Genomic DNA, 27,793 nt, shown 5'->3' on the forward strand with positions numbered 1-27,793 from the left:
GATTGCTGGTTTCACCACGCTCTGCTACAATTTTCGAACGGGTGAATACTGGCACACGTGGTTTAACTGATCTAGAAGAGCTGGGTCGAGCTGTCGAACGATCCGGAGAGTCTCTTGTACCTTCAAACAATAATAATCTATCAGTCCCAAATCCTATTTAATTGTTCAAAGCTAGTCTTCTTAAGTATATAAGCATTTTTCGAGTTTGACTATCAATTTGGGGTATTTCGAGTCTGAATTTGGCCAAACGGATTGCGGAAACGGAATCAGAACGTCGAAAAATATAAAGTATGACTTTTCGGAAATTCAGATTCTTGGTCAAAGTCAAAGTCAACCACTTTGACCATAGATTTGGAGACCTTCGGATTCGAATTTGACAAAACGGACCACAGAAACGGATTCGGCACGTCGAAAACTATCAGGATAGGTATACTCAGAAAATATTAACGGTCGTTTAATGCTCGGTCAAAGCCATTTTAAGTTTTGGTCAAAGAAAGTCAACGATCAACGGTCAACGGTCGGGTCGGGTCAACGGTCGGGTCGGGTCGGGTCAACGGTCGGGTCGGGTCAGACCGGTCAAACCGGCTCAGACCGGTCAAATCGGTTCAGACCGGTCAAACCGGTTGAAACCGGTTGAAACCGGTCAAACCGGTCAGAACCAGTTGAAAACCGGTTAAACCGGTTTCCAGCAGCCACTCGCCCTACGGCGGTGCGTGTGGCGCGTGAGGCGTCCTCCGGGGCCCTAAAAATCCAGAAAAAATTTCTAAAAATTATTTTGAGCGATTTCGAGATACTTACAACGATCGGTTCAAATTTTTGAACGACGGAGAGCTCAATTTCAAATCGGCCGAATCTTTGACGGCACCACCTCCTCACGCGCCGCCGTCTACGGCGGACAAGGTTGACACCGGTGAACTCGGAACGGCACAAGGAACACGATGGTGCGGGAGGTGTCGTAAACAGAGCAATGATCAGCGGTGAATTTAAGGTTTTCTCGGCGATAGAGCTAACAAAACCGTCGCTACTTTGACTGGAAATTCCCGACGTTTGGCCGCGTTTCGCTTCAATTAATTTGAAGGGTTTGCTCCTCGCTCGATGATGAACACAAAGGTGGTTTCAAAACAACGATCGAAATTCGGACGGCGTCGGAATCGAGTTTGAAAGTTGTGTGCGTGAGGAAGGATTTGTGAAATTGATTTCTGTTTTTCAAAACAGAAATCACGCATATAACAATTGTCTGCCGACACTCCATGGTTAAATTCAGGGCTTGGTCCCTGAATTTTCTTTAACTTTAAAACAAGCTCCAAGTTTTAAAATCTTTCAATTCAGTCCCCAAATTTTCGCCAAATTTTCACAATTAAACCCTCCAAATTTAATTAAATATTATTTTGAAAATCGGGTTGTTACATCCTACCTAGTAAAAGCAAGGTTCAAAAAATAATAACCCATCCTTATACTCAAATTAAAGTGAGAAAAGAATAGTTCTGTAAATAAGAACAGTATAAGCATTACTGCTACATATAAATAAATTTTCTGCAGTACTTGAAGCACAAGTAGTTTTCTTCTGCTCAGCGGTGACAATTTTATCATCAACATCAACAGTTTTGCCCTTAATTTGCAACTGTTTTACAGTTTTCCTACTCTGTTGAACCATGGAAACCTTAGAAATAGTGTTAACATCTTGGACTTGGTCCTCTACTGATTTTGTCTCCATCATAGGCACAAATAAAACTTTAGGTTTGTTGTTGCTTGGTATGTCTCTTTAGGTTTGGGGGTGCCATTAACACGCTCAACGTCTAGCTCAGTTATGCACGCCAACGCACTCACTCAACTTCCTAGTTTGTTGTTGTCACCCTCTTTGTTATATTAGGCTAAAATATATTGGTAGTCCAAACTTTTAGGTTATTTGTATTTTCGTTACCGAATATTTGAAATTTGCAATAAAGTCACTAAACTTTTAATTCGTTATTATTACAATTATTGTCGTAAAAAACTGATATAACATGTTAAAGTATATTTTTAATTACAGTCACTGTTTTAAATTTTCGATCTCCTTTATCATAGAATAATTCTTTTTTTTCCCTCTTAATTATTTGTTTAGGTTCAATTGAGGTTAAATAAAAGTCTTGAAATATCGTCTTTCTATTGATTCTATTGTCATTTAATGATTTCTCTGATTAAAAAATACTATGTTGAATTCAAGGGATCATCTTTAGATGGCTTAAAAAATTAGTGTTCAATTATTTTTATTGTGATGACAAACAATTGTTCTTGTTAAATATTATTATTTTCTAATATTAAAGTGTTTGTTCATAATAACAGTTGTGGCTCGTTTACCAATGCGAAAGAAGACGCGTATCACCACAATTCTTATTTTACAACTGCAAATGATGGAGATTGTGTGTCATATGCTTATGGTTATTTCAGTTATTCTTAGAAAATATAAAAATCGACCTAAAATAACTTATGCACATGAAAGACTTCATAGACATAATATTAGATCACTTAATTTACATAAAAATTATATTTGAAAGTGATCGACAAAGTGTTGATAATTGTCAAATGGATAAGAGAGCATTTCTCAAATTGTGTCACCTATTACAAAGTCAAGGTGGGTTAAAAGAGAGTCGATATATGTCTATAGAAGAAATGGTTATTACTTTCCTTCATATTATATCCCACCATATTAAGATTGGAGTTTTAAAACGTCAAACAGTAAGATCTGGTGAAATAATTAGTAGAGTTCTCCATACAGTGTTAGCTTCAGTCTTGAAACTGCATCCGATCCATTTTAGAAAACCAGAACCGATACAAGATAATTCAACAGACGATAGATGGAAATGGTTTAAGGTATTGTATCATAATTCTGAACTTTCTTTTAAGTTAATTAGTAATGCTTAATACATAAATGGATAGTAATAATGTAATTTAACTTTATTTGATGGATATAGGGATGTTTGGGTGCTCTAGATGAAACATATATTAAGGTCAATGTAGCTGCAATCGATAAACCTAGATACAGAACAAGAAAAAATGAAATTGCGACAAATGTACTTGGTGTTTGCACACCAAACATGCAATTCATTTATGTTTTACCTGGGTGGGAAGGTTCTGCAGCTGATGGTAGAATACTCAGAGACGTCATTAGTAGAAGAAATGGTTTAAATGTTCCACAAGGTAAATTATTAGGTCATTAATATATATATATATATAAGAATGTAAAATTCTTACAATTTTTGTATATTAATTTACTTTTTAAATTAAAATAATATAGGGTGTTACTACTTATGTGATGCTGGATACACGAATGGAGAGGGATTTCTTGCACCATATAGAGGTCAAAGATACCACTTGAATGATTGGAGAGAAAGACACCAACCTACCACCCCTCAAGAATATTTCAACATGAAACGTTCTCAAGCTAGGAATTGCATTGAGAGATGTTTTGGCATATTGAAAGCGAGATGGGCAATTTTAAGGGAAAAATCCTTTTATCCAGTGAAAACACAATGTAGACTCATTTCTGCTTGTTGTCTTCTCCATAATTTCATAAGATCTGAGATGCCAATCGATCATATTGAATCTGACTATACTGAAGATAGTAGGCATGTTGAAGAGATTAATGAAGTAGAAATGATCAGACATTGTGAGCCAAGCAGTGCTTGGACTGAGTGGAGAGACAAATTAGCAGAAGATATGTTTACTAGTTGGTTGGCGTCACGTACTTTAGGATAGATGTTATTTTATGTTATGTATGAACTTTCACCTTCTATTTTATCTAATGTTAGTGGTCATTACTTTCATGTATTTGACATCTTTATATTTTATGGCATAAACTTTATTAAATTTTATGTATTTCTCTTCTATAAAATTCGAATTTTATTTGTTATGGACATTCATTACTTATGTCATTCACTACATTTGATTTATATTATGTTACTATTTTAAATTTCATTTATGATTAATATGTATAACATAACATGTTTTATGTTATGTTATACATTTTTTATATACATCTTCTTAGATTGTTTCGAAGAGCAATATGTCAACATTAAATATGGAATCTCAAAGGGGGAAAACCGACATCTAGAAAGGGTAAGTCTTTAGTAACTAAAAGGACATGGACTAAAGAGGAGGATGTTGCACTTGTTGAATGTTTACACATTTTGGCTGAAGACCCACATTGGAAAGCTGATAATGGAACATTTAGATCAGGTTATCTATATAATCTTGAAAAGATGTTAGAAATCAAGCTTCCGACATCACAAATTAGGGCCCATCCACATATTGAATCTAGAGTTAAGCTACTCAAAAGACAATACAATGCTTTATCTGAAATGTTAAATATTGAAAGTGGATTCGGTTGGAATGAAGAAGAAAAATGTTTAACTGCACCAAAGGATGTGTTTGATGATTGGGTTAGAGTAAGTATTTTAATTGAATTTATCTTATTTTTGTACTCTTTGTTATCTACATAGGTAATTCTAAGATTTATTAAATATGCAATTTTATTATATTGTAGAGTCATCCAACTGCTGCTGGATTGCGAAACAAGTCATTTCCATTCTTTGATGACTTTGTTCATATATTTGGAAAAGAAAGAGCTACAGGAACAACAGCTGAGATAGTAGCTTATGCAGTAGAACATATTGATGTTGAAGATAATGCATTTATAGATACATTACTTGAAGAAGAGGGAGTAAGAGATTCTGAATCAAGAGAGGATGTTGGTGCTTCAACTTGCCAAACATCTGATGCTACTGCCTCTACCCCTATAATGAAAAAAGTAGCTAGCAAGAAAAGGTCTCGAAGTGATGATGGGTTGACCGAGCTTGTACAGGAGATAAGTAAGTTCGGTGTTGCATACCGAGAAACTGCCAAAGAAATTAAGGATATTACTACTTTATTGAAAAAGGAGGCAGAAGGAAATGATCGAAGAATATCGATTTTCACTGAAATCATGAAAATTGAAGGCATGTCCACTGATGAAATGCTTACTGTAGGAGAGTATATTAGCAAAGATGCGCACAAGGCAGATTTCTTCTTTTCTTTGCCAAAAGAATTCAAACAAGATTATGTGATTAAGCAATTGGTTGAATGCCGTCAATTTAGACCATCATTTTGACTGTCGTCTTTCTACAATTATGTCGATCTCTTTTTGATTATGACTTTAGAATATGGTCTCAACTTTTTTGTGTAGCTTAGCCAAGTATATGTCAATGTTTTGACTTGAAGGATTTTTTGTGTATATAATATAGCCAACATATATGATTACGTTTATAATGTCATGGCTATTATCTTTTGTAAGTCTGAACATTGTACAAACTTTTGATGGATAATGTTATACTTCTTTTTGTTATGTAGTATATGACTTGCAAGTAATGTGCTAGCTTTCGAATATGTTAATTACTTTTGATAGTTTTTGTTATGTAGTAAAAACCTTGTCTTTGATAGTTAACAATTATCGCTTTCATGTGTGTCGCAACTTATTGATAGTAAAAACCTTGTCTTTGTTATGTAGTATATGCATTGAAACCATACATATGTGTTATGCAAGTCTGCCAATGAAGAATTATTACAAATTAGATTTTGGAACTGAAATGGGCATATATTAGTGCATACTGGGAAAAAAACGTAGCACCAAATTCTTGTGTGCTATCATAAAAACAAAACAATTTTTATGTTGAAGCAAAACATATCCTAACATATCTCAATTTCAATCATTGGGATGTCATGAGCACTGCTTTCCTGCAATGATTGTTGAAGCATCATATCATCGTCCATTGTTACCAAAGTTAATTTTTCTATAAAAAATCAGGTCTCTAGCGCAAAACTGAACAGGGGAAAGTTGAGTTTATTTACTTAATGAATCGATTAAACAAATCCATAAAAAACCATTTTGTCTTATCAACTAATACATTATTTATATACCTCAATTTCAGTTTTTAGGATGTCCAAAGTTAAAATGTTTATAGAAATTAAGGTCTCTGGTGCAAAATCGAGCATGGAAAAGTTGAACTTAATTAATGGACCAATTAAACGAATTCATCAAAACCCATTCCATATTATCAACTAATATTAGGGGTGTAAACGAACTGAGTCGAGCTCGAGTATTGTTGAGCTCGTCTCGACTCAAAAATTCTGAAATGGAGCTCGACTTGACTTAAAAATTTAGATAACAAAAATCATTTACATCTTTTTATTATTATGAATATCTATGAAGAATTTTCACAATGTAAACATTTAGTTAAATGTTGATGTAAAATTTTAATATATTTTTACATAAATTATATAAAATTTAATATTAATTAAAATTAAAATAATACATGATATATTTAAATACTCAAGTAATATATTATCAACAAATAAATTTTTTATATAAATATTTTTTATTTAAATATTTAGAATTTCACTTGTTAAAAATTATAGAACAATGACAATTTGGTAAAATATACATTCCAGTAATCTTTTATTCCTTCAACCAAACACTGTAATCTTACATTTCTGTCAAACTAACCAAACACAGTAATGTAACATTCCCAGTAATCCTATTCCCTGATAATCTTTTATTCCCACTGATAATCTTACATTTCGTGAACCAAACGCAAAAGGTCATGAGTTAAATTAAGAGTTTTACTCATTATCTTTGTAGTCTTAGCACTACTTGTACTATATGAAGGGATAAATAATTTGTATTTTGTAATGCTCTTACCATCATATCAATCAGTGACTTGTTAATATCTATATGAACCTTCTTCATAAATCACCGGCACAAAGATTAAATTACCGTCATTACTGATTTCTTATATTAAACGTATGTTTTAACAATATATATATATATATATATATTAAATATTTATTTTTTAAATTAAACTGATAAAAAAGCCTATTCTTTTATTATTTTTTTAAAAATATATTAGATAAACCCTAATAAAACCCACACTTTTCGCTATTGAAGTATAAAACCCAGCTGAAAAGTAAGCAAGAAATTCAGACAAATGGGAAGCAACCAAGCCGCCGTCTCTCTTTTGACCAACCTCGCACGCGCCGCTTTCGGTCTCGGTGCCGCCGCCAGTGTCCTCAACGCTTCCATGTACACCGTCGACGGTGGGCAAAGAGCTGTGATATTTGACCGTCTCAGGGGAGTATTGGAGGAAACCGCAGATGAAGGAACCCATTTCTTGATCCCATGGCTCCAGAAGCCTTTCATCTATGATATCCGCATGAAGCCCCACACTTTCTCATCTATTTCTGGAACTAAGGATCTCCAAATGGTTAATCTCACCCTTCGAGTTCTTTCTAAACCCAAGGTAATCCAGTAATTTTTTTTAGCTTTTTTTTTGTTTTTCAGGTTAAATGGGTTTGTTTATTGTTTGATGAATTAGCAAAGAATTTCTGTGTTTTCGGATGATTTTATGATAATGGGTTTGTTGCAAAATGAAAAGGTTCGTTCATTATATCAATGTAATTGAAATTGATGGATCCATGGATTTAGTTATGTTTAAAAATTGAATATATTTTAGTTTTTTTGTGTAATTGTGCTTGATGAATCCATGGATTTAGTTATGTTTTTTGAAGATTAGTGTTTGATTGATATTATTTTTGCACTAAGGTGGAGAAACTTCCTGAAATCTATCAACACCTTGGTTTAGAGTATGATGAGAAGGTGCTCCCTTCCATTGGCAACGAGGTCTTGAAGGCCGTGGTTGCACAGTTCAATGCAGATCAGCTTCTCACTGAGCGTCCCCAAGTGTCGGCCTTGGTTCGTAATTCATTAACTCAGCGTGCAAGGGACTTCAACATCGAGCTAGCTGATGTTGCTATCACACATTTGTCATACGGCGCGGAATTCTCAAGGGCTGTGGAGCAGAAGCAGGTGGCACAACAGGAGGCGGAGAGATCAAAGTACATCGTGGCTAAAGCTGACCAGGAGAGGAGGGCAGCTATTATCCGCGCAGAAGGTGAAAGTGAGGCTGCGAAGTTGATTTCCGAAGCAACTGCAACTGCGGGTATGGGGCTGATTGAGCTGAGGAGGATTGAAGCATCGAGGGAGATCGCTGCTACTCTTGCGAGATCACCGAATGTCGCTTACCTGCCTGGTGGCCAGAACATGCTTCTCGCTCTGAACCCATCAAGGCCTTGACAGTTGCTTGAATGATGGTAATTTTGCGTACCCCATAAATGTCAAGTGTGAATTTGTTGTCATCGTTATCTTCATGTTGGTGCAAACTATAACTTGAACTTACTTGCCAAAAAAGAACACTGTTTTCTCCCTGTTGAAACAAGGAGGCTGATTTCTATTTCTCTCACAACTCATGTCGGAATCATTAAATATTTTGCTTGCAATAACATGTTTGTGATTTATCTGAAATCAGCAAGGAACATTTAGGTTGTCATAGAAAGCCTGTGATTCCTTATCTTTTTTGAGATCGTGTTCGTATGTTTTTGATCGTAGTCTTTTTTAAGTACCAGTTTCTAACCCATATCTGGACATGAATACGGGGATATGATCCTCCAAGGACCTTGTAAATATATGAAAACCTTGAGTATTCGAATACACTCGTATTCAGCACTCGAACTTAACATAATCGTGTTCTATTTTCCTGCTTACTTCAGCTATTTCCATTATGCCATTATGCTATTACGCAGTCACAAAGAAGCTGCCATATGCGGGAAATGGTATGATTTTATATGCATCTAAGAAGTTATCAATTAGAATCTTTGCTCGTATTATATATATATATTGAGAAAGCCTGGTGTGATTACAATATAATATATATTAAAAATATTCTTAGTACTAACAATTAATTTTCTAGTGGGATGCATTAGATTCTTTAAAGAAAGTCAAGGATTTGTAACATCTAATCTGAATTGATCGATCAATAAATTAAAAACTTCTTGTTTTACCAGAATTTTTTTAATCATTTACATCACATACATATGAAAGCAAAATAAAGAGTTGGAGGTTAATAACCAATGATGAGAGAAGACCGAAGAATTGAACACTGCGATCAAATTCTTTCATCATGGGATCCAAGCACACTTAACAGATCAACAACAAAAAATCCCAAAAAGGAGTTAGATAGTTCTGTTGTACGGGGTTTTAATTTAAGATTAATTTATGATAAGTTTTAATGTAAAATGTTGTCCTCTTGAATATAAAAAATTGTACAAGTTATAACCGATAATATTACATTACGATAGATTTGAACATAATTTTTTTTTTCTATTCTAAAAGGTTATACAATTGATAACAATTTTAGTTAAAATCGACGATATTTTGATGATTACTTTTTAAGTCATAATTGAAATAATTATGTAATTTATATGTTTTGTTACGGAGAACGTAATATTTTCAATTTCAACCTAAAATGTTACTCAGATTACTCTAGAAAGTTATGCTCTTGGTAAATTTTACAATGACAATCATTTTTTTAATCATTTATAGTCTTATATTAACCGATTATATTTTAGAGTCATCCAAAAAAATACCTATAATATTATACAAAACGGAGAAGAGGTTGTAAACTCGCACTTAAATTTCTTGGTTTTGTTGGTGAAATAATCCAAACGGGAAGAAAGATTTTGTGAAATGTAGGTGTTAGAAAATTAATTTAAGATCTAAACCATTTACCACGTGATAAAAGAGTTTAATTGATTGTTTAGTTTAATTCGAAGACCTAATTAATTTTTTACTAGAATGTCTTGTTAATCATTTTATCAATATCACGACATCATCTACAAAAAACTATCACATCAATCTCGTAAATTACTACATTATATCATAACGATTAATATTTATTTTTATTAATAAAAGTTAAATTCTGATTAAAAATAATATCATATATCACATTGTTTTATTAAAAAAACGTGAAGATCTCAAATATCATTAATCCTTCCATTTTTAATTTACCTCTACACAGTATCCCTTTCAATTTTCTCTCTCTTTCTCCCTCCCAAATTCTGATGTTCAAAACGGCTAAACTGACTTCCTTTGTCATTCCAAATTTTCAGAAAAGGCCCCCTAACTTTCTAAAAATTAAAAATCGGACCCCGATTTTAAAAGCCAGCCATTTCTATATTTGCGCTTATATTTTTCTCGAGAAAATAAATTTTCGGGAGTGATGACAATGGACAGAGAGAAGGAAAAGAGAGATAGAGCTCGAAAGCGCAATGTAAACTAATTGTTTGCTACTTGGTTTGGATCCGTCTATAATCGGGCTCGGAGCCTCCAACGGAACACCTCGTGTTGGACTTTTCCGTCATTCGAACCCTAAATTAGGCGAACAACTTCTTTACTTCATACTCTCTTCTCTTCGTGGCCCCGTTCAACCTGCCAGAGTAATACATTTTTAAACAGGCCAGAATAGCTCTTGAACGGAGAAGATTTTTTTTAAAAATGCAGAAACAGCAGTGCAGAGACGGACAATGTGGTCAAATTTGTCTCATGAAATGACTGCAGAGTTTCGTGGTCTTTGTGAGGAGGATGTAAGTAAATAAATATTTGATCACTCAATTGAACTCTTTTTGAGTGTTTGTCAAATTATTGAATAATATTTCCTTTCCTTTTTTACTTTCTGTCGAGGGATGACTTTGACTTAAGATCTTAAACGAATGATTTTCCTTGGAAAACCTTGATCTCAGACTTATTTGCAGCAAGAACCGGAAAAACATGACTTGAGGAACAAAGTGAAGTTGGAAGGGGAGCTATGGGATGATCTTGTCTCTACTTCAAGTCCAAATTCTCATTTGGTTTCAAAGGCCACTCGCTTGTGGGAGTCTATATCATCACGCAAAAGTATAAATGAATCTAGTATTTTCATTTATTGCATCCATCATTAACGTGCTTGATTTTCATACCCTTGATTTTTTTCAACTTATTCTTCCAGGTCAGCATGAAGTTCTTGTTTCAGGACCTATTGAGGATTTGATAGCCCATCGGGAGCATAGGTAATTTGCCACCATATGTTATTTTGGATGGTAAATATGCAACTTTTTGGCTCTCCTTCATGTATGTTATTTTTCAGGTACCGCATCTCTGGATCATCTTTGCTTGCAGTTATGGATCAGAGTTCTCAAGTTCCTTGCTCAGATGTCTTATCTGTTCAGTCTGAGGGTTTGAGTAACAAAGAACAGAATGATGAATGTAACACACAGGTCAACGAAGAGACATTTTCTCGGGTGGATGATAGAAATGGAAGAGTCCACCAGACTGTTGATGTAGCAGAAATTATCAGACGTTGGACGCATGCATTACAACGCATTCATAAACAGTCACTTCAGCTGGTATGCTGTTTTATGTTGTTTTTGTTCACTCGTATATCTTAGATTGTATTAGTGCTTGGTCATTAGTGATACACTGAATCTCTGGATGGTTTAATGTCTCTATATCATATAAGATGGCTATGATATTTTTTTAAAGTTGTGGAATTGTAAATTTTATGGAAGTTAGACATTTTGCAACATTTACATTGAAGTTGTGGCAATGAAACTTGTGTTGGGTGTCTTCTATTCCTATGGACAAACCCTTGATTATTTACAAGCAAATCCTTTCACTTAAAAACTTTCCATCTTTGGGAGATGTGAGCAACATATTGGCTATGGTATGTAATAAAAAAATGCAATATTCTGTTTGCACTTCCTAAATTTATTTAAAAGTATTTGTCAATTCTAAATTGTGGTTCACGCATCACAGTTTCAAGGAACTGTAGATTGCATGTCCCTAATTATTGGTGCTGAAGTAAGGAGCTAATATGCTTTAATGGATATTACAATTATTTTGCAGGCAAAGGCTAATGATGCAGAGGGTCCTGATATTTTACGAAGTACACAAGATGGTGTCACAATTAGCCACGCTGAGTCATTGGCTACAACTCTTGCTGAGCATCGACAACACCTGGCTAGCTTTCAGGTAATGTAATTGCCATATGTTAATTTGAGTTTTGAACAATTTGAGATTTCTAGTTTGTAAACATATGGGGCAATTGTATTTATTTTGTTTTCTTATACTCATGTAGGTTTTTAATCTAGTTAATCATTACGCTGATGGTCCTAGAAACATACTAGTGCAATGTCAATTAGATTTTTGGAATCTTCAAGAACCTTAGATATTGCTCAAGCTTTTCCTAACTTACTGTCTGCATGGTATTTGGTAAATAATTTTGTGAGTGGAATTCTTTCCGAACGCTAAAGAATGGTCAAATGTTGATAATCTAGAACCTCAAAATCTAGAAAATTGATTTAGTTTATGGAAGTGTTAGTTTAAATTATTTGCAGATCTGAGAACCAACTGGCGTTAGTACATGAGTTTGTTCTCATCTTCCGTGTTTTGCTTCATACATACATGCATGGTTGTGAGTTTACAAATATGCAACCACAGTGCTTCTAGCCGTCTACTAAACCATAAATTGCTGTTATGATTTCCAAGTATTTTCTGAACAGCCATGCTTAAATGTATTCCTCATAAACCATAGATCGCTGTTAAAGATTCTAAGTTATCTCTGAAGAATTTTTTCCAGCACCTCCTTGTCAATTCCTAGTTTGGGATTTAAATGGTGGCCACAATGTGATGATACAATTGCTACTTGCTATTTTGTGGGTTCAGCTCTCTCTGTCACCAATATTCATGGTCTATATATGCCACAATAGCATTCGTGGTATCAGTAAACATGATAGATGTGGCTGTGGCTGCTATATAAATCCTGTTCCTGTACCATTCTTACTTTCTCGAGGACTTCTAGATATTTATTTATAATGTCAAAAATAAATAAATGAACAAGATAAATTTTTTAATCATGCTTACGGAAAAAACCTTTTTAATGTATCAAATAATAATAACATTAATAATGATAATAGTTTTACTTTATCCCATTAAACGACTTTCGGTAATTAAAAAAAAATTATTCTCTCTAAAAATCTTAGGTTCAAACAATTATATCTATAGAGCGTATATACATTCAATCTTTCTTTCTTTTTTAAAAAAATAAATAAATTTTAAACCTAATCTTAATCCTACCTAGAGAAAAACGGAGGGAGACTACACAAAAAGTAAAAGGAATGCTCTTAATGAGTCTAAAACTTATTACCTAAGCGAATATGAGAAAATAAAGATGAATTTAACCAACCGACCAAATGTGTTTATTATATACGTTCAATCTCAGTTAATATAAAATTTTAGAATAAATTTTATATTATAATCACTCTAGACTAACAAAAAAAATTTACTTGCCCTTACCAAATAACAAAAAATTTAACGATACTATAAAATATCATATTGGTTAAATTTTAAATCGATTAGCATTATTGTTGCAACAGATACGATGAGGTGATGAATTTAAGCATTGAATCTGGAAGGTCGTAACCACCTAAAGAAAAACAAAACAAACTAATTTGAATATGGCAAAAAAATTGCTAGAATGTTCACTCACTCTCATCCCTCTCTTTGTTCAACTTGAAATGCCAAAAATAACCTTATCATGGCAGCCGCCAATAAAAATGCCCTGCAGTTTTAATATCACAACAAAAAGTTTTTCTTTTTCCCGTGTCCCAAAACTCATTTATAAAAAGTGATGGGAGGGTTTGGAATTTGGATGTACCTGCAACTCCATTTTTGATGACTTGACGGTGCCGGATTGTGTATCGGAAATGTGGATTCGATTTTAGTGTCTGTGCCAATGTCGTCGTCTTCCGAATCGAGTTGCTCCTGTAAATGCTTGTAAGACACTCAATGCAAAGGAAATGATCCCAACGGCACCCATGGCGTACAACACTTTATACGGTTCCAGTGCCATACCAGAGAGATAGGAATAAAACCCGGCAATTAGGTAGATCGAATTCAGTCTCACTTCCTTTCCCGTGATGTGTGGAAAGGGCAATTCGGAATTTAACAATGACTCTGAACTATAGATACCGTGAAGAATCAAACAAATGCAAAGGAATGAATCTAGGAATCTTGGGAAGCTCTGATGCATTCCTATTCTCTGCAACCATGAAAAAGGTCCGACAAGATGATAAAAGAAATAAAATGGATGCAATTTTGAGGAAGCTCAGAGGAAAAGGCATAAGAATTCGGCAAATCCAATACCTGCAACCAAGACATCAGGGAGGGAACAAACATTAGTGTAGCAAGAAGATGCAGCACCAGTAACCCATGACGGGTGTGGAAGATATCTTCTTGTGTCTGAATATAACTCGAGCTGTTTTCTTTTGAAGGGGAGCCGGGTTTGGGTTTAAATTGCTGAGATGAATAATCGTCTTCAGTTTTGTAATCGGATTCCTTTTTTAGTGCATTGCTACGAAATGAGGCTGTCAAAGAACTGTTACAGGAAAAAAAAAACGGAGTAACACTTAGTATCACCTTAAGCACTCAAACAAAGAAACGAATGCGTTTAACATCTACCAAGGAATACAAAATGAAATGCATACATTAAAATCTGTGGTAGAGTTAACATAAACTTACTTGCACAGCGAACTATGACAACGTAAAGCATGTGATAAGAGCAGTATGAATAGGCCAAGCGCCGGATGCACAAACGTCGACAAAATAATTGCAGCTGATATCGGAACAAATAACGGATTGGCTCTTAGAACCCTTACCACCTATTTCCAAAGTAAATCAATATCAACATAACAAATACACATTATTTTGATATATAGTATTTGATTGTGAAGATAAAACTAAGACAAATGACAATAAATCATCAACTACCGGAAATAGTAATAATCAACTGATATGACTTTGATTATTCATTCTTACAAGTCTCACATAAAGGTGGTACCTTTCCATTGTGAAAATTAGAGAGAAACGTGACTTAAATGAGGTTGGAGGTGGTATTGTTGACATGGTCTCCATTTATATAGAATTATGGAAAAGCAAATATTCTATTTAACCAGAATTATACTTCTAATTTTATCAAAAAAAGAATTATACTTCTAAAGTTCTGGTATATGCAATTTGATAATGAATCCAAATAATTTGAGAGATCCGAGCAAAGTCGGTATAGAATATAGATAGTTGCAAAGAGTTTACCTTTAATGAAAGGAACCTCGAAGAAAGATTCATAAACCACTGAAGAAACAAAAGGCCAAAGTTTCCTTCCCATAGTTGCCATCTGGAATCAATTAAACCTTTTAGTTAACCACAGGGTAGTAGTACATCAAAATAGAAATGACTATCATATGATTTCTATCTATAAGAAAACACGCAACTCTATCAAAAAGTGAGATAATTCAAAAAGTTTATAATGCTAATTGGAAGTAAAATAAAAAATAAACCTGTTCAAGTTTATTTTCATTCTTTTCTTCAAATATATACAAATATTCTTTATATATGGTTCAAAAAATATATCAACTTGACATTCAGGAGATGATACAACAAGAAAGTTAAGAGTTAACCGACCTCGATTTTATGGAAACATGTAAATACGCAGCCACGTAGAAGACCAACTGGGACACCAATATCAGTAGAATAACAATCCCATTTGCCAACAGGTAGCAAATTATAGACACAATGGTAAAGCTAGAGAATGGAGGAAATGGTTGAGATGATAGAAAGGAAAAGAACATGGAAAACAAAATGGGCACAAGAACAAAAGGCAAAAATGGGAATGGTATTCTTAAGTTGTACTCCACAGCTTTCAGTATAGAAGGAATTGGCCTTGCATGTGCTTGTCGCATCAGAGCAAAAAATACAACAGCGACACAGAAGCCAACTATCTGTATTAGAAAGTCATGTAAGTATCATAGAGTGCAAATAGCATATAAATGGAAACAACAGCAGAAGATTCTTTAGAATCTGATATGGCATCTTTTTTTCTTTCTCTTTACTAAAAGTCCCAAGAGATAACCATAATATACATAATTTCAATCATATGCACAAACTGGGAGGGTGCCTTCAATCAATTTGCTTCAGAACAAGAAACTTAAATAATGGAAAATCCTTTATTTTACAATTTTGGAACAATATAATACGAACACTTACACAATGAGGGTTTATATGCCTAAAAATCCACTACTATTGACTGTTATATAACACTATTGACTGTTATATAACATGCTTCCACTCGTTTCATCACCAGACTCATTTATACAGATATCTCAAATATCTGATTCATATTGAGAATCTCACCATGAACAGCTTCTATTCACTGCTCCCACATTTTTACATTATAGTTTTTTATTGTCACAATAATCTAGAGGATGACCTCCGAATTTACAATTGTTATAGGTAGCACACTACAGCACAAAATTTCAATGTCAAGGAGTGCACTGTGACTTATCAAAAGATAGGAACCAGATAATAACATTTGGAATACCAATATATTTATATTGCACAATATCTTCACCCAAGTGAACTCAACTAGAGCATTCCAAAAGCAGCATTCACAATATTTTTCTAATAATTTTTTAACTAATAGAAACTAGCATCTAAATTGAAAGGCAGGGGAGGAAAATAATAAGTATGAGGATTATATTGGAGCACCTGTGAAAAATATAGAAGTGAGAATCTGCTAGCTGCGGTGGTTACAGAAACATCTATGCTTGCCTTATATGCACAATGAGGGTCAAGCTGCAGTGGTATCAGGAAGAAAAAGAGCTTTAAACTTTAAGAATAGAACAACTGAATTTCGAAATGGAAGCAACATTTGCATGCAAGGAAAGATATGGCCATTACCAGTAAAAGAACAGTTGTTTTCTCAGTCCCAGTAGAAGTCCAAAGTGCTGGGGAAGAATCAACAAGAAGAGTTTCACTGTATAAATTAGGAAATACATGGAGACCTGATGTAGGATCCCAAGCAAGTGCTACAGGTGGAAAACACCGCAGTTTGCAAAGCTCTAGACGGGTCAGCAGAAAAGAGAAAGGAAAACTAATGAGTACAGTATTTTTAATTGAAAAGAATAAAAAGTATGAAAACTATTTAAAAGCCAACAAGAAAAAGTAACAACAGAATATATTCAGCAATCATAGATCATGACAAAATTTTAATGGTTAATCAGTAAGTATGACAATGAGGTGACCAAAAAGAATTCTAGAATTTCAGGATTGAAATTAAAACAAAAGGACATTAAGATTCTTACTAGTGTTTCCAGTATCCCCAGCTTCATCAAGAAGAGCGGAATCTTTAATTCCACAGCCTGCAGTTTTCAAAGAAAAACTAACAGGCAAAAGGCCTAAACTAATTGCAAATGACAGATTGAAAGCAAGCGGGTGGTCCTCCTTCAAGAAGATATCCTGCACATCATTGAAATCATTCACCAACAAATTTCAGTTGTCTTTTTGGGTGAAATTAGAGTAAACAGGTTTTTGCACAAGTTTCAAACCCTAGAAAGCTAGATGGCTGCATATCAGACATTCACCTTATAGGAGTGTATTGATAGAAGCATTGATGCAGGAGAGTATTCTAATTTCCCTTCATCTGGATTAAAGAACTGCCCAACTGCCATGGAAGTTGCTGGTGGAGGCCTGCCTGAAATAGTCTGAGAACCACAAAGTCACTACACACAATTACTCAAATTATTTTGAACTATATGTTAAATGAGAGAGCAGCACAACCATTTAAAATGTACAGGAACAGAAAAAAAATAAAATAGAAAGAAGCCTAGCATTTTGGCATACAAAAAATATAAGCATCTTTCACATGCATACTAAGATTTAATCTTCCGAATAGGCTGAAGTTTGATAGGCTTCACCATAGGTTGAAATTTGGAAAAGAACAAGAAAATATAAGTGATTAAAAAGTGTTATCAACAGTTAACCAATCAAAAGTATCTGATAGTTTCATAATGTATTCTCATAGAGGTGAATCCTTAAGATGAATAGGCATAGAGAGAAGCAAATTCCCAAAAACAACCCTAGTCCATATGTAGTTGATGTTGTAAAAGGAAGGTTACCGGACGAGGTGCAACTGAGATGGTCAGGAATTTGAAGCCATGCATTTCCTCAGGAGCCAAATGAAGTACAGCAGATGGAGGTGCTTGCTCAGTCTGACTGCCAGGTTCAACCTGGTAGCAATGTATATGAAAACAGGAGAGTCAATGTCAACCAAATTACAGTTGAAATCAGAAGGCTCAATAAGTTGTTGCTCCATTGCAAACAAATTTACTAACAAAATCTGTTATTAAAACTTTGAAATTCCCCAAGACTATTCCAGTTTAACATGTAAAAGATGCAAGAAACCTACAACAAACTCACAACAGATTCACAGAACAAACAGTACAGTGATTCATACCTGCCGTGGTGCTGGTCCTGCAGGAATTTGCACTATCTTTGATGTCACTTCCAGAACCATTTTACCGGCAGGCAAGTCTGAAGACAATTTCCCTTTTTGGGGCCATAAATGCACTCTTACTCCAGAACAAGGAGCAAGGTTTGTAACAAATATGAAGTGGCCTTTTCCATTTGCCCCCTAGACATAGAACTAAATGTAAGAGAATACATTGTGAGGCTGAACAAGCAACAGAGGAGCAGCTTTGGTAAAGTTTTGCAGCTTACAAGTAATTTTCACCCCGAGGAAATAAAATTTGTGCAATAGAAGGGTAGATATTGCTTACAAAAAAAATCCATTGAGAGAAAAAGCAAAGCATTCTTTGAATGTGACGTAAGGCTCACCAAATTCTGTATGTCCAACCACCGTCTTCTCCCATCCATGGCCAATATGGTGACAGTTGTTGTTTGAATATACAAATCCCTCTCAAGGATATCATCATTCCAATGAAAACTGCTAGGACAGCCAGGCAAGGTATGCACTTGTGGACCTGCAACATAACATAGCATGTCATAAACTACAATCATCTGGAATCATATTTGAACTATCATTTCAAGAAGCAGTTCTAGTTCAATCATGTGATAGTAAATTCTTCTTAATGGCTAGGATAATTATCATGCAGATGAATTTTAAGAAAAGAATTCCTAAGTTTTCATAAAAAATAAAATTGTAATATTTATGTCCTAATAGGCAGATAATACCAGCAGTGTCTTTTACATCCTTTGCAGGAACACGAGCAGACCAAGATGACTGAGGTTGCAGCATCCAATTGAAACTTTGCGGAATTTCACTGTGAAGCATCTTTGTGAATATGGCAAGTCTTTTTTGAGTTTCAGGAAAAGGCCGACCAGTTCTGGAGTCTACCAAACTAAGCAGGGTATGTGACATCTACAAGAGACATTTACATTAAACATGTCAAGAACAGAAACGCTATAAAATGCTGAAACAATGCCTCAATTTTTGTTGCACGTTACAACCAAAATGAAGGTTTCTAGTTCAAATCCCTCTCCCAACCTAACAATCCAAAAGTGGATAGAGGAAGAGAGAAGCAGTCTAGAAAGGGAGATTCAACTTACTTGCACAACGAGTTGATTACACCATAAAATAATTTGATGTTCCATAGATAGCCATACATTTTTCATGCTTGTACTGCTTATCATAAATCCATGAGTGGGAGGCACAATACCATCAAGGGATTCTAATCTTGAGCGAACCTGTAGCCAGAAAGGAGAACAGGATGTATATATGTACAGGTAGTCAAGACTCAGGATTCAACATTTCAAACAAGATATGTTAAAGGTGAAGTCATAAAGCACCCTTCTCTTTTTATACAAGAAAAAACCTAATCCAAACTATATGGCAGAACGGAAATTGAAGACATACTTGATAATCATTATAACCACCAGAAATGGAAATGACGACGACATTGGATAGTTTTGGGCCAAATACATAACGCCCAGTTCGAGTGGTTTGAACCTCGTACCCCTTTCTCCATTCGTCATTTATACTTGTATAGTAGTCACCCAATGATGGTTGCAACGCGAGAGGAGGTGACCTGGATAGAAATAGCATATTCTTAAAGGGAAAAACAATAAATTTTATGCAAAAAGATAGACAATAATCCACAACGATCTTACTGGTGGGGACTTGAAAGAGTTAGAATTGTCTCAACAGCTGATTTCCTGAGACGATGGTGGACTGTTGCCGCTCTAGCAACAAAACCACCCATAGAGTGGCCAACCAATATGACACTTTTCGGCAAGCTACCAGTTGTTGCAGCACCATCACTTCCCCGGGCATCACGGCATTCTTTGTATTGGTCCAAAACCTGCAAGAATAGGGCTAGCGTCACAGAACCTCCAACAATAAAGTTGACAAAAATAATTTGATTTTTCTATGGCCTGGTAGTATGACCCTGTCAAACAAACAAGCATCACAATCTTTGATGTGATATAGGATATTGCTTCACCATTTTACTCTCTATGCCAAACTGAGGTAGTTGAAAAAAACTTCATTAAATATGAACATAATAAAAAGAAATTTGAGATCAGACATGCGCGTTAAACCTTGCTCTCGCTATAACATTTTTCATTGATCTCATTTCATGTGTGTGTATGCGTAAACCAGGCATACTTGCATCTTTCACTTATGCAACAAAGATTCAGTTTGTTTATCTTCAATTGTGGTTGTTTTAGTCTATATAGTTGTAGGTGTTGCTTTTAATTGTATTATGTTCTGTTGCGCCGTTTTATTCCTACTGCTGGTGGTGTAATTAGAAGTAAGGTGATTGGACTGTGGCTTTGGATGAGGTTATATGAGGTTAAGGTGTTTGTTGTAATGGTGTACATCACCATGAGAGGATATTCCATGGTGTCTTTTGTATCGGGTTTTTTATCAATAAAATTTGAGGTACTCTTTTCTTCCTTCCAATGTTCGTTAACATACCTTTAGTATGTGAACGAATACGAAGGGAGTTTTTAATGAGACCTCCAACTTCTATAAAAAAAATAAACAAGTTCAAATGATAAAAGTGATACCCGATGAATAGCATATACTACATATTCAGTGTGCTCTTCAAGTATCCGACCATCCATTGCAGAATGTTCACCCTCAAGATCCACAGCAAACCAATCTAGCCTATTAGCATATTGATTCGGTAATTGGATGTCAGCCATATCCACATTCCCTCCCTCCTTGGAAGCTAGATAAGCTTCTCTATAGAATGTGCGTTCAAGAGGACCCCCTTGATAAGCTCTATCAGATTCAGCTGCCAAAGACCTCACCTGAAAGACATCCAAAGTTGTGAACTGTACACCATTTTAGAACCATTCACAAACGGAAACAGAATGGAATAATAATGAGTTCTTTAGCATGGACAACAACGAAGCACACTATTAATACAACAGTGGTAAAAGAAGGACCTTGCCTGTTTGTAGCTACCACCATTGCCCGGAATAAAAAGAACGGGAATTCCATTGAGTTTCTTTAAGTGTTCCGCAAAATCAATCTTTTTCCAACCTTCATGGTACAAATACAACCCGTATTTTGCAGATGATCCGCCCTCCATTGTGGAAATTGGGATATAAGTCGGATACATATATGTCATAATACAACCATTTGATATAGGCTTCAATAAACCATACAAAGCAGCTACACCAATCCATATCACCGCAACCACAAACATCATTGCTCTCAAACTAGGTCTAAACCCTCGCATTCTTGAATCATCGCTCTTATTATTGTTCCTTCTTTCATTTTCCATGTTATTCAAATTACTGCTCACCAAAAAACAAAATCTATATACAAATATTAAACGGTAATCAGCCTCTAGAATACAAAATTTTAATAAACATGCAAATTTTAATCTAGAAGCAATAATAAAAATTTGATTCAGCTTAATTATTGGCAGATCTACTTCATTAAAAACAACTTTTCAACTAAATCAAGATATTTAGCTTAATTAAAGCTAATTTAAAGACAAAAAAAGTTTTAAAATAGTTTGAGAAGCTAAATATTATAAAAGCTAAAAGAAGCTTTCAGATTATGAAAGCTAAAACAGAAAAGCTAAAAAAAGCTTTCAGAGATTCAAGTAAAAGTTGATCTGATCTGAAGACGGAATGCTGAGGAAAGCTATGGGGAAGTAGAAATGTGAAAGGGAAACCTGATCGGAGAAGACGAAACCAAACGCCGTCGTCTAAACTTCGAAGTGTGACAGGAGAAGATCGTGAAATTGAAGCGAGTCGGAGAGAGAGCGCGTGAGCACAGCGCGATTCTGCTTTGTTTCGAAACGAGACGAAAATGGAAAGATCGGTACGAAATGTGTATGTGAGAATTTTGGAACTTGCTGGGTTGGATTTTGGATCCGGGCCGGATCCGGTTGTTTTGTGTATGACCCGAATCAAAAGGCTGGAGCAGGATGGATTGGATCGGGGCTCCGGTTAAGTGTTGGTGAATTACAAAATCTATTTAAAAAATAATTAATGGATTTATAGCTACAACCAGAGAAAGTAACTATGAACTAAAATCTTAGCATACAACTCACTCATAATTAAAATATAACTTATTACAGATGTACAAAATTCTGTTAAAACTGATTAACCAATCAAATCGAAATAATTTGATTGAACGGTTAATCACTAAAATTATCTGTTCATTCAAATCTAAAGTAGTTTAATCAAAAAAATCTAAAGTAATTAATTAATCATTTAACCAAAACTAATAACAATAAATATTAAATGTATATGTCTTTGCCAAATTAGTCCAATATTTTTTCTAATTTATAACCATGCACATTGGTTTGTCAAACTTTTGTTTCAATTTAGTCCACGTTACTATTGTAATGTATTGTTTGCATTTGAACCAAAATTAAAAGTATACTAAACTCTGTGGGGGTGAAAAATAGATCGAATTAACTGAAATTAATTTAATTCAATTAATTACTCCGATAAATAAATCGATTTAATTAGTGATTAAATTTTTTAAATTTTTACTTAATTTAATACTTCTAAAAGCATTGTATGTAAGATGAAACTTAAACTTAAATATATATTACCTCAACTTTTACAATTACATTCATAGTTTTATTGGCAACAAATAATTAATGTTATTCAATAGAAAATAGTTTCATAAATGAAATTAAAATATATTAATTTATCTTATTCATAATGATATTTTTTTAACATTTTCCTTAAATTAAGTATGTCTTTTAATTTTGCCTCTTTATATATTTGTTGATGGAAATAAGTTTGATTTATTGGTCGTTAGGCTTATTTTTCCTTATTTGAGTAAAAAATCGTAATCGATGAAAGAGTAGTCGTTAGCTGGCAGGTGTTTAAAAGAGAGAAAGAGGGTTGTCGTTATAAATAAGAAAGAAGGTTGACATGTTTCATTTGCTCCATCATTTACTCCAATCTTGATTGAGAGTATTTATAGTAATTTTTAGTGTGCGTGTCAACCGTAGGGTTATTATGTCTATTTGTAGGTCAACATACTATGTAAATCTAATAATAAGATTTTGGATTTTGTTCTATCGCATCACATAGGCCTATCAAATGACTTATTTGTTAGAGGTCTTATCTATGTGTTGTAGTTGACTAGAAGACTATATTTAGGGGATGTAGGCTAGTCGTAAACTTTAGTAAATGAAAAGGTTTTTAGAGATAATCTCCGGATATCAGAGGTATATACTCATGAAGCATAAAATGTTTGAACTTTAATTTAAGAGGAACATTAGGTTAATAAAGAATGGATCTTACACAAACTTACCAAAAAAATCTTAAAAGAATTGATAAGTAATTGAAACTTAAGTGATCAAAATATAAATTTATTTATAATTGGGTGATTAAAATGTAAATGTATCTAATTAAATAATCTATTTGTGATTTAATGGTGTAATGATTTGATTCTTACAATCAATTGAGTGATTTGATTTTGATCATTTAAAATAGAGTAATTCAATTATAAACTTACTAATAAAGAGTGACTTTGTGGTGTAATTTAGGCCAACTTATTAGGGGAAAGCATAGATATTTGAAAGGCTTAAAGTAAAAATAAGCCCCTAAAATATGACTTTTTTATTTTAAGTCTTTAAATTATTTTTTGGTTTAAATAAATCCTTAAATTATTGTATGTATCATTCTAAGTCTAGTCACTTTTTTAGTTAGAAACTTTTTTTGGCCAATGGGATGTTGACATGTCACACAAAATTAGGTATTTTTTGAATAAAAAACATTTTAGATACTTAAAGTGGTTACATATAATAGTTTAAGGATTTATTTTGATAAAAAAATAGTTCAGAGACTTAAATAGAAATATAGCATAGTTTAAGGACTTATTTTTAGTTTAAGCCTATTTGAAAGAAATAAGTCAATCCCGACAAATATCCTTTTGTTTTCTTTTTTTTCCCTTTCATTTTGCTTAGATCTTAAGAGTTCTCATTTTTTTAGTTCATTTCTGATCAAGCAGAAGAATGGGAGATCAACTGGCGAGAGGAGAAGAATTCGAAAAAAAAGCAGAGAAAAAGCTAAGCGGCTGGGGTTTGTTTGGCTCCAAACATGAAGACGCTGCCGAGCTCTTTGATAAAGCTGCCAATTGCTTCAAGCTCGCCAAATCCTGTAATTCTTTGCAAACCTTTTATGTTAACTTTTTTTTATAGAAAAAATAATTATATTTTTTTCTTGAGTAAACGATGGATTAAACATTTTTTTTAAAATGGAACTTTCGGGATCTTCTGACTAGTTTTAGGACCCAGAAACTGTAATCTATAGTTCATTCCTCTTAAACGAAATGTTGATCGGAGAATGGTTGAAAGGAAATGAAATATCCGAGATATTTTGATTACTGTTTCTATTGAAGCGAACGAAAATAGGATTTGGTCGCACTCGATGGTTTTTATATTATTACTCTTCGCAATCGGAATTAGAAAATGCATTTGCGTCATTGTCTTAGTTCAGTTCAGAAAATGTAAAAATTAGGGTTACTTTAAGATAGGATTATTGATGAATTACTCTATAATTCAATCTAATTCCTATTGCATCATTCTTTTGGTTCTGTTAGAAAATATGAGATCTAGGGTTTCTTTAACATTGGGTTATCGATTAATTACTTTATAGTTCAGTATGTGCATTTGAAATTTGATTAAATTGATTACTTGGAAAGCAGTAATTCTAACCTCTTTTATGTTTTTCTTTTCTCAAGGGAACAAAGCTGGATCAACTTATGTAAAGATAGCAAATTGTAACTTGAAAGTAAGTCCTTCGGTTTGGTTCTCTGTAATTAACTTTGATTTAAGATTTAGTTTGACCCTTTTGTTTTATATATCTATAGTTAGACAGCAAACATGAAGCTGCTCAAGCTTATGTCGATGCTGCTCATTGCTATAAGAAAACAAATGCAAAGGGTAAGTACGGAGTGCATAGTTTCTCCTAAAAGTTCTGGAAGTTTGACTGCATTAAGCCCACGACTAATTTTGTTCCTTTTCAGAGGCTATATCTTGCTTGGAACAGGCAGTGAACATGTTTTGTGATATCGGAAGGCTCAGCATGGCTGCAAGGTATTATAAGGTATTGTTTATCCATTAATATGCATATCTTTCAAGGGAAAAATGAGTTTATCATTCATTGTAATTGCTTACATATATGTGATCGCCTTTCATATTGTTTGGCTCATAGACTTCTTTCATTTGTGTTTTTCCATAAGTTCCGTTTAGCAGTGTTTTTGGTACAACTTATAATGTCAAAAGTTATAATTTGCTGCAAATTCAATGCTAAATGGTAAAAGAAATGGATTTTGAGTTTAAAATCATGGTTTGACATCCCAAACTAAAGTATTAAACAGCTAAGAAAATGAAGCTTTTTTGGTTTGAAAGCTGGCTTTAGAATAAATTGATTATTATCTTAACATCTACAAACTTTTATTATTTTAAGCATGTCCTTTTTACACATTTTAATTCCTTACAATCCTTTTTCACTGCAATACTAAACACTTAATTTTGACATATGTTTTAACACTTTTCCAACACATGGTTTTATATTCTAAGGGTTCTTTCCCCTGCAATAATACTAAACTAGCCTATAGTGTTGTTTAAAATCCATGGCCATAACTTTGTATGGTGATGGTACATGCAGTTATTCATAGACATGGGTGCTTCTTTATGTGCAGGAAATTGCTGAATTACATGAGTCTGAGCAGAACATCGAGCAGGCCATTGATTTTTATGAAAAAGCAGCTGATTTCTTCCAAAATGAAGATGTATCAACTTCTGCCAACCAATGCAAGCAGAAAGTTGCACAATTTGCTGCTCAGATAGAACAGTAAGCGTGTTCAACTTCTTGTAGACACTGTTTATAGTTTTCTAGTATTGTCGATGGTTTGTAATCAATGTTGGTGTTTTAATATGCTAAAACATTTACATTAATACAGAATTTGGCAAAATTTTTAATAGCTCTACTTGTGATATTTCTCCAGATACCAGAAAGCCATTGAGATCTATGAAGATATAGCACGGCAGTCACTTTCCAATAACTTGTTGAAGTATGGAGTTAAAGGACATCTTCTTAATGCTGGCATTTGTCAACTTTGCAAAGGTGATGTTGTTGCAATCACCAATGCATTAGAACGATATCAGGTTGAACTTTAGCCCTTTTGACATGATAAAACCTTTAACTTTTTAAACTTTTGTTATATTAAACTTATGTATGCATTTTCTTTCTTCAGGAACTGGATCCAACTTTTTCTGGAACACGAGAATATAAACTGTTAGCTGTAAGTTATCCCAAGGAAATGCTTATCAGTAGTGGCATGGTTTGCCATTTGTTTTATTTTTATTCTAATTTTACTTATTGTGCATTCATGATATATCCAGTTACTGCCTTACCTCTGAACAGAAAACTTGTAAGTATATTATAGGATCCATTTACCTTAAATGGTAGTAATTTTTCTGAACAGAAAACTTGTTTGTCTGTTTTCCATGACAGGAAATTGCTTCCGCTATCGATGAAGAAGATGTCACAAAGTTTACAGATGTTGTCAAGGAATTTGATAGCATGACTCCATTGGTATGTCAATCTCCATTACAAATGCTTCTTGGATGAACTAGTGGACCAGAGGTCAAACTACTTAGACTTTTAGTTCTGACTGAACCGTTTGAACTAGCTTGTTCATTTAAATGTGATTTTAATTATTTTAAAAATGATTTTAATAATAAATAAATATTAAATGATTTATATAGAATATATTTGACTTAATGTTGTTTTTCTTTCATATAAATTTAAGGTTCAATTATCATCATTTTAAAAAATGAAAAAAGATAAAGATATATATTGAACCGGTCATTTGTTTGGTTTTTTACTAGTAAAACTTTTTTCTACCGTTTCAACTTATGTATGGTTTTATAATGTACTAGGCCAGTTGGACCATTGGTTCCTTGTCCAACTGGTTCAGCTGGTTGGTCGATCTGGTTCAACAACTGTGTTAGAGTGGTATAGAACCAACTCTAACGTGCTTTCTGTTTCCTTGAAATGCATTACAGGATTCTTGGAAGACGACCCTTTTACTTCGAGTGAAGGAAAAGCTGAAAGCTAAAGAAATGGAAGAAGACGATCTTACCTAAAAGAGGTTCATGTCGTAACAATTTCTTGTTTTGGGTTCCTTTTATGATGATTGCTTGGTATTGAGTCATTGTCTAATTATACTCTTTATACCCCAATGTGACAATCAGTTTATAAGATTTTTAACTTGTTTGGCTATAAATTTGAGAATACTATCATGTTGATGATTGGGTGAAGTTAAGGTTTGTAATTGAAAATACTGCTGTGTTTTGTTTTGATGTGTAAAAGGAGGGAAATCTAAATGAAGAATAAAGTTGAAATATAAGCTGGCGTGCTGCAAATGTGAAAAAGCTGGGCAACCCCTTTCGCATGATCCGGCTACCCTTCGATGTTAGTGAAATGAATTATTGTGGCCTTAGAGAGAATTGTGGAGGAAATATCGGCCAACTTTTATGCTGACAGACCGTGAAGCTTAATGTGTCA

General features: G+C 33.9%; 5 protein-coding genes across 10 annotated transcripts; 4 read left to right on the forward strand and 1 right to left on the reverse strand.

The window, feature by feature from the left end:
* Window positions 1-317: 317 nt before the first annotated feature.
* Window positions 318-27,706, forward strand: LOC120159414 (alpha-soluble NSF attachment protein-like). Of its 3 annotated transcripts, XM_039170002.1 has the most exons (11): window positions 318-323; window positions 15,554-15,574; window positions 24,233-24,376; window positions 24,960-25,009; window positions 25,089-25,161; window positions 25,245-25,324; window positions 25,923-26,074; window positions 26,229-26,388; window positions 26,478-26,525; window positions 26,738-26,818; window positions 27,292-27,546. In XM_039170002.1, coding segments are annotated over exons 2-11 (870 nt in total). In that variant the 5' UTR covers window positions 318-323; window positions 15,554-15,573; the 3' UTR covers window positions 27,373-27,546. The 3 variants fall into 3 exon arrangements, with proteins under 3 accessions (XP_039025933.1, XP_039025934.1, XP_039025932.1); XM_039170003.1 differs by lacking the exons at window positions 318-323; window positions 15,554-15,574 and adding an exon at window positions 27,599-27,706 and having other exon boundaries at window positions 24,166-24,376; window positions 27,292-27,377; XM_039170001.1 differs by lacking the exons at window positions 318-323; window positions 15,554-15,574 and having other exon boundaries at window positions 24,166-24,376.
* LOC120159549 lies at window positions 3,075-5,125 on the forward strand. Its single transcript, XM_039170122.1, has 4 exons — window positions 3,075-3,177; window positions 3,275-3,721; window positions 4,177-4,424; window positions 4,523-5,125. The coding sequence occupies exons 1-4, from the start codon at window positions 3,075-3,077 to the stop codon at window positions 5,123-5,125; spliced, it is 1,401 nt and encodes a 466-aa protein (XP_039026053.1).
* LOC120159415 (prohibitin-3, mitochondrial-like) lies at window positions 6,939-8,312 on the forward strand. Its single transcript, XM_039170004.1, has 2 exons — window positions 6,939-7,310; window positions 7,613-8,312. The coding sequence occupies exons 1-2, from the start codon at window positions 6,999-7,001 to the stop codon at window positions 8,141-8,143; spliced, it is 843 nt and encodes a 280-aa protein (XP_039025935.1). The 5' UTR covers window positions 6,939-6,998; the 3' UTR covers window positions 8,144-8,312.
* LOC120159550 (AUGMIN subunit 6-like) lies at window positions 10,429-12,107 on the forward strand. Its single transcript, XM_039170123.1, has 6 exons — window positions 10,429-10,488; window positions 10,645-10,798; window positions 10,890-10,950; window positions 11,028-11,286; window positions 11,786-11,911; window positions 12,018-12,107. The coding sequence occupies exons 1-6, from the start codon at window positions 10,429-10,431 to the stop codon at window positions 12,105-12,107; spliced, it is 750 nt and encodes a 249-aa protein (XP_039026054.1).
* Window positions 13,249-22,083, reverse strand: LOC120159412. Of its 4 annotated transcripts, none has more exons than XR_005519352.1 (20): window positions 21,925-22,083; window positions 21,190-21,559; window positions 20,801-21,046; window positions 19,901-20,091; window positions 19,647-19,818; window positions 19,340-19,477; window positions 18,965-19,151; window positions 18,608-18,753; window positions 18,228-18,404; window positions 17,890-18,000; window positions 17,356-17,475; window positions 17,077-17,230; window positions 16,673-16,833; window positions 16,481-16,567; window positions 15,398-15,714; window positions 15,029-15,110; window positions 14,459-14,598; window positions 14,084-14,315; window positions 13,596-13,979; window positions 13,249-13,364 (listed from the first exon to the last, which is right to left on the reverse strand). XR_005519352.1 is itself a non-coding variant. In XM_039169999.1 (19 exons), exons 2-19 carry the CDS (start codon window positions 21,523-21,525, stop codon window positions 13,659-13,661), a joined length of 3,318 nt encoding a protein of 1,105 aa, XP_039025930.1. In that variant the 5' UTR covers window positions 21,526-21,559; window positions 21,925-22,083; the 3' UTR covers window positions 13,407-13,658. The 4 variants fall into 4 exon arrangements, 2 of the variants coding, with proteins under 2 accessions (XP_039025930.1, XP_039025931.1); XR_005519351.1 differs by lacking the exon at window positions 13,249-13,364 and adding an exon at window positions 13,402-13,499; XM_039169999.1 differs by lacking the exon at window positions 13,249-13,364 and having other exon boundaries at window positions 13,407-13,979.
* Window positions 27,707-27,793: the final 87 nt, after the last annotated feature.

This window comes from Hibiscus syriacus, unplaced genomic scaffold (assembly GCF_006381635.1).
Source record: "Hibiscus syriacus cultivar Baekdansim isolate YM2019G1 unplaced genomic scaffold, ASM638163v2 tig00111366_pilon, whole genome shotgun sequence".
Lineage (NCBI taxonomy): Eukaryota > Viridiplantae > Streptophyta > Magnoliopsida > Malvales > Malvaceae > Hibiscus > Hibiscus syriacus.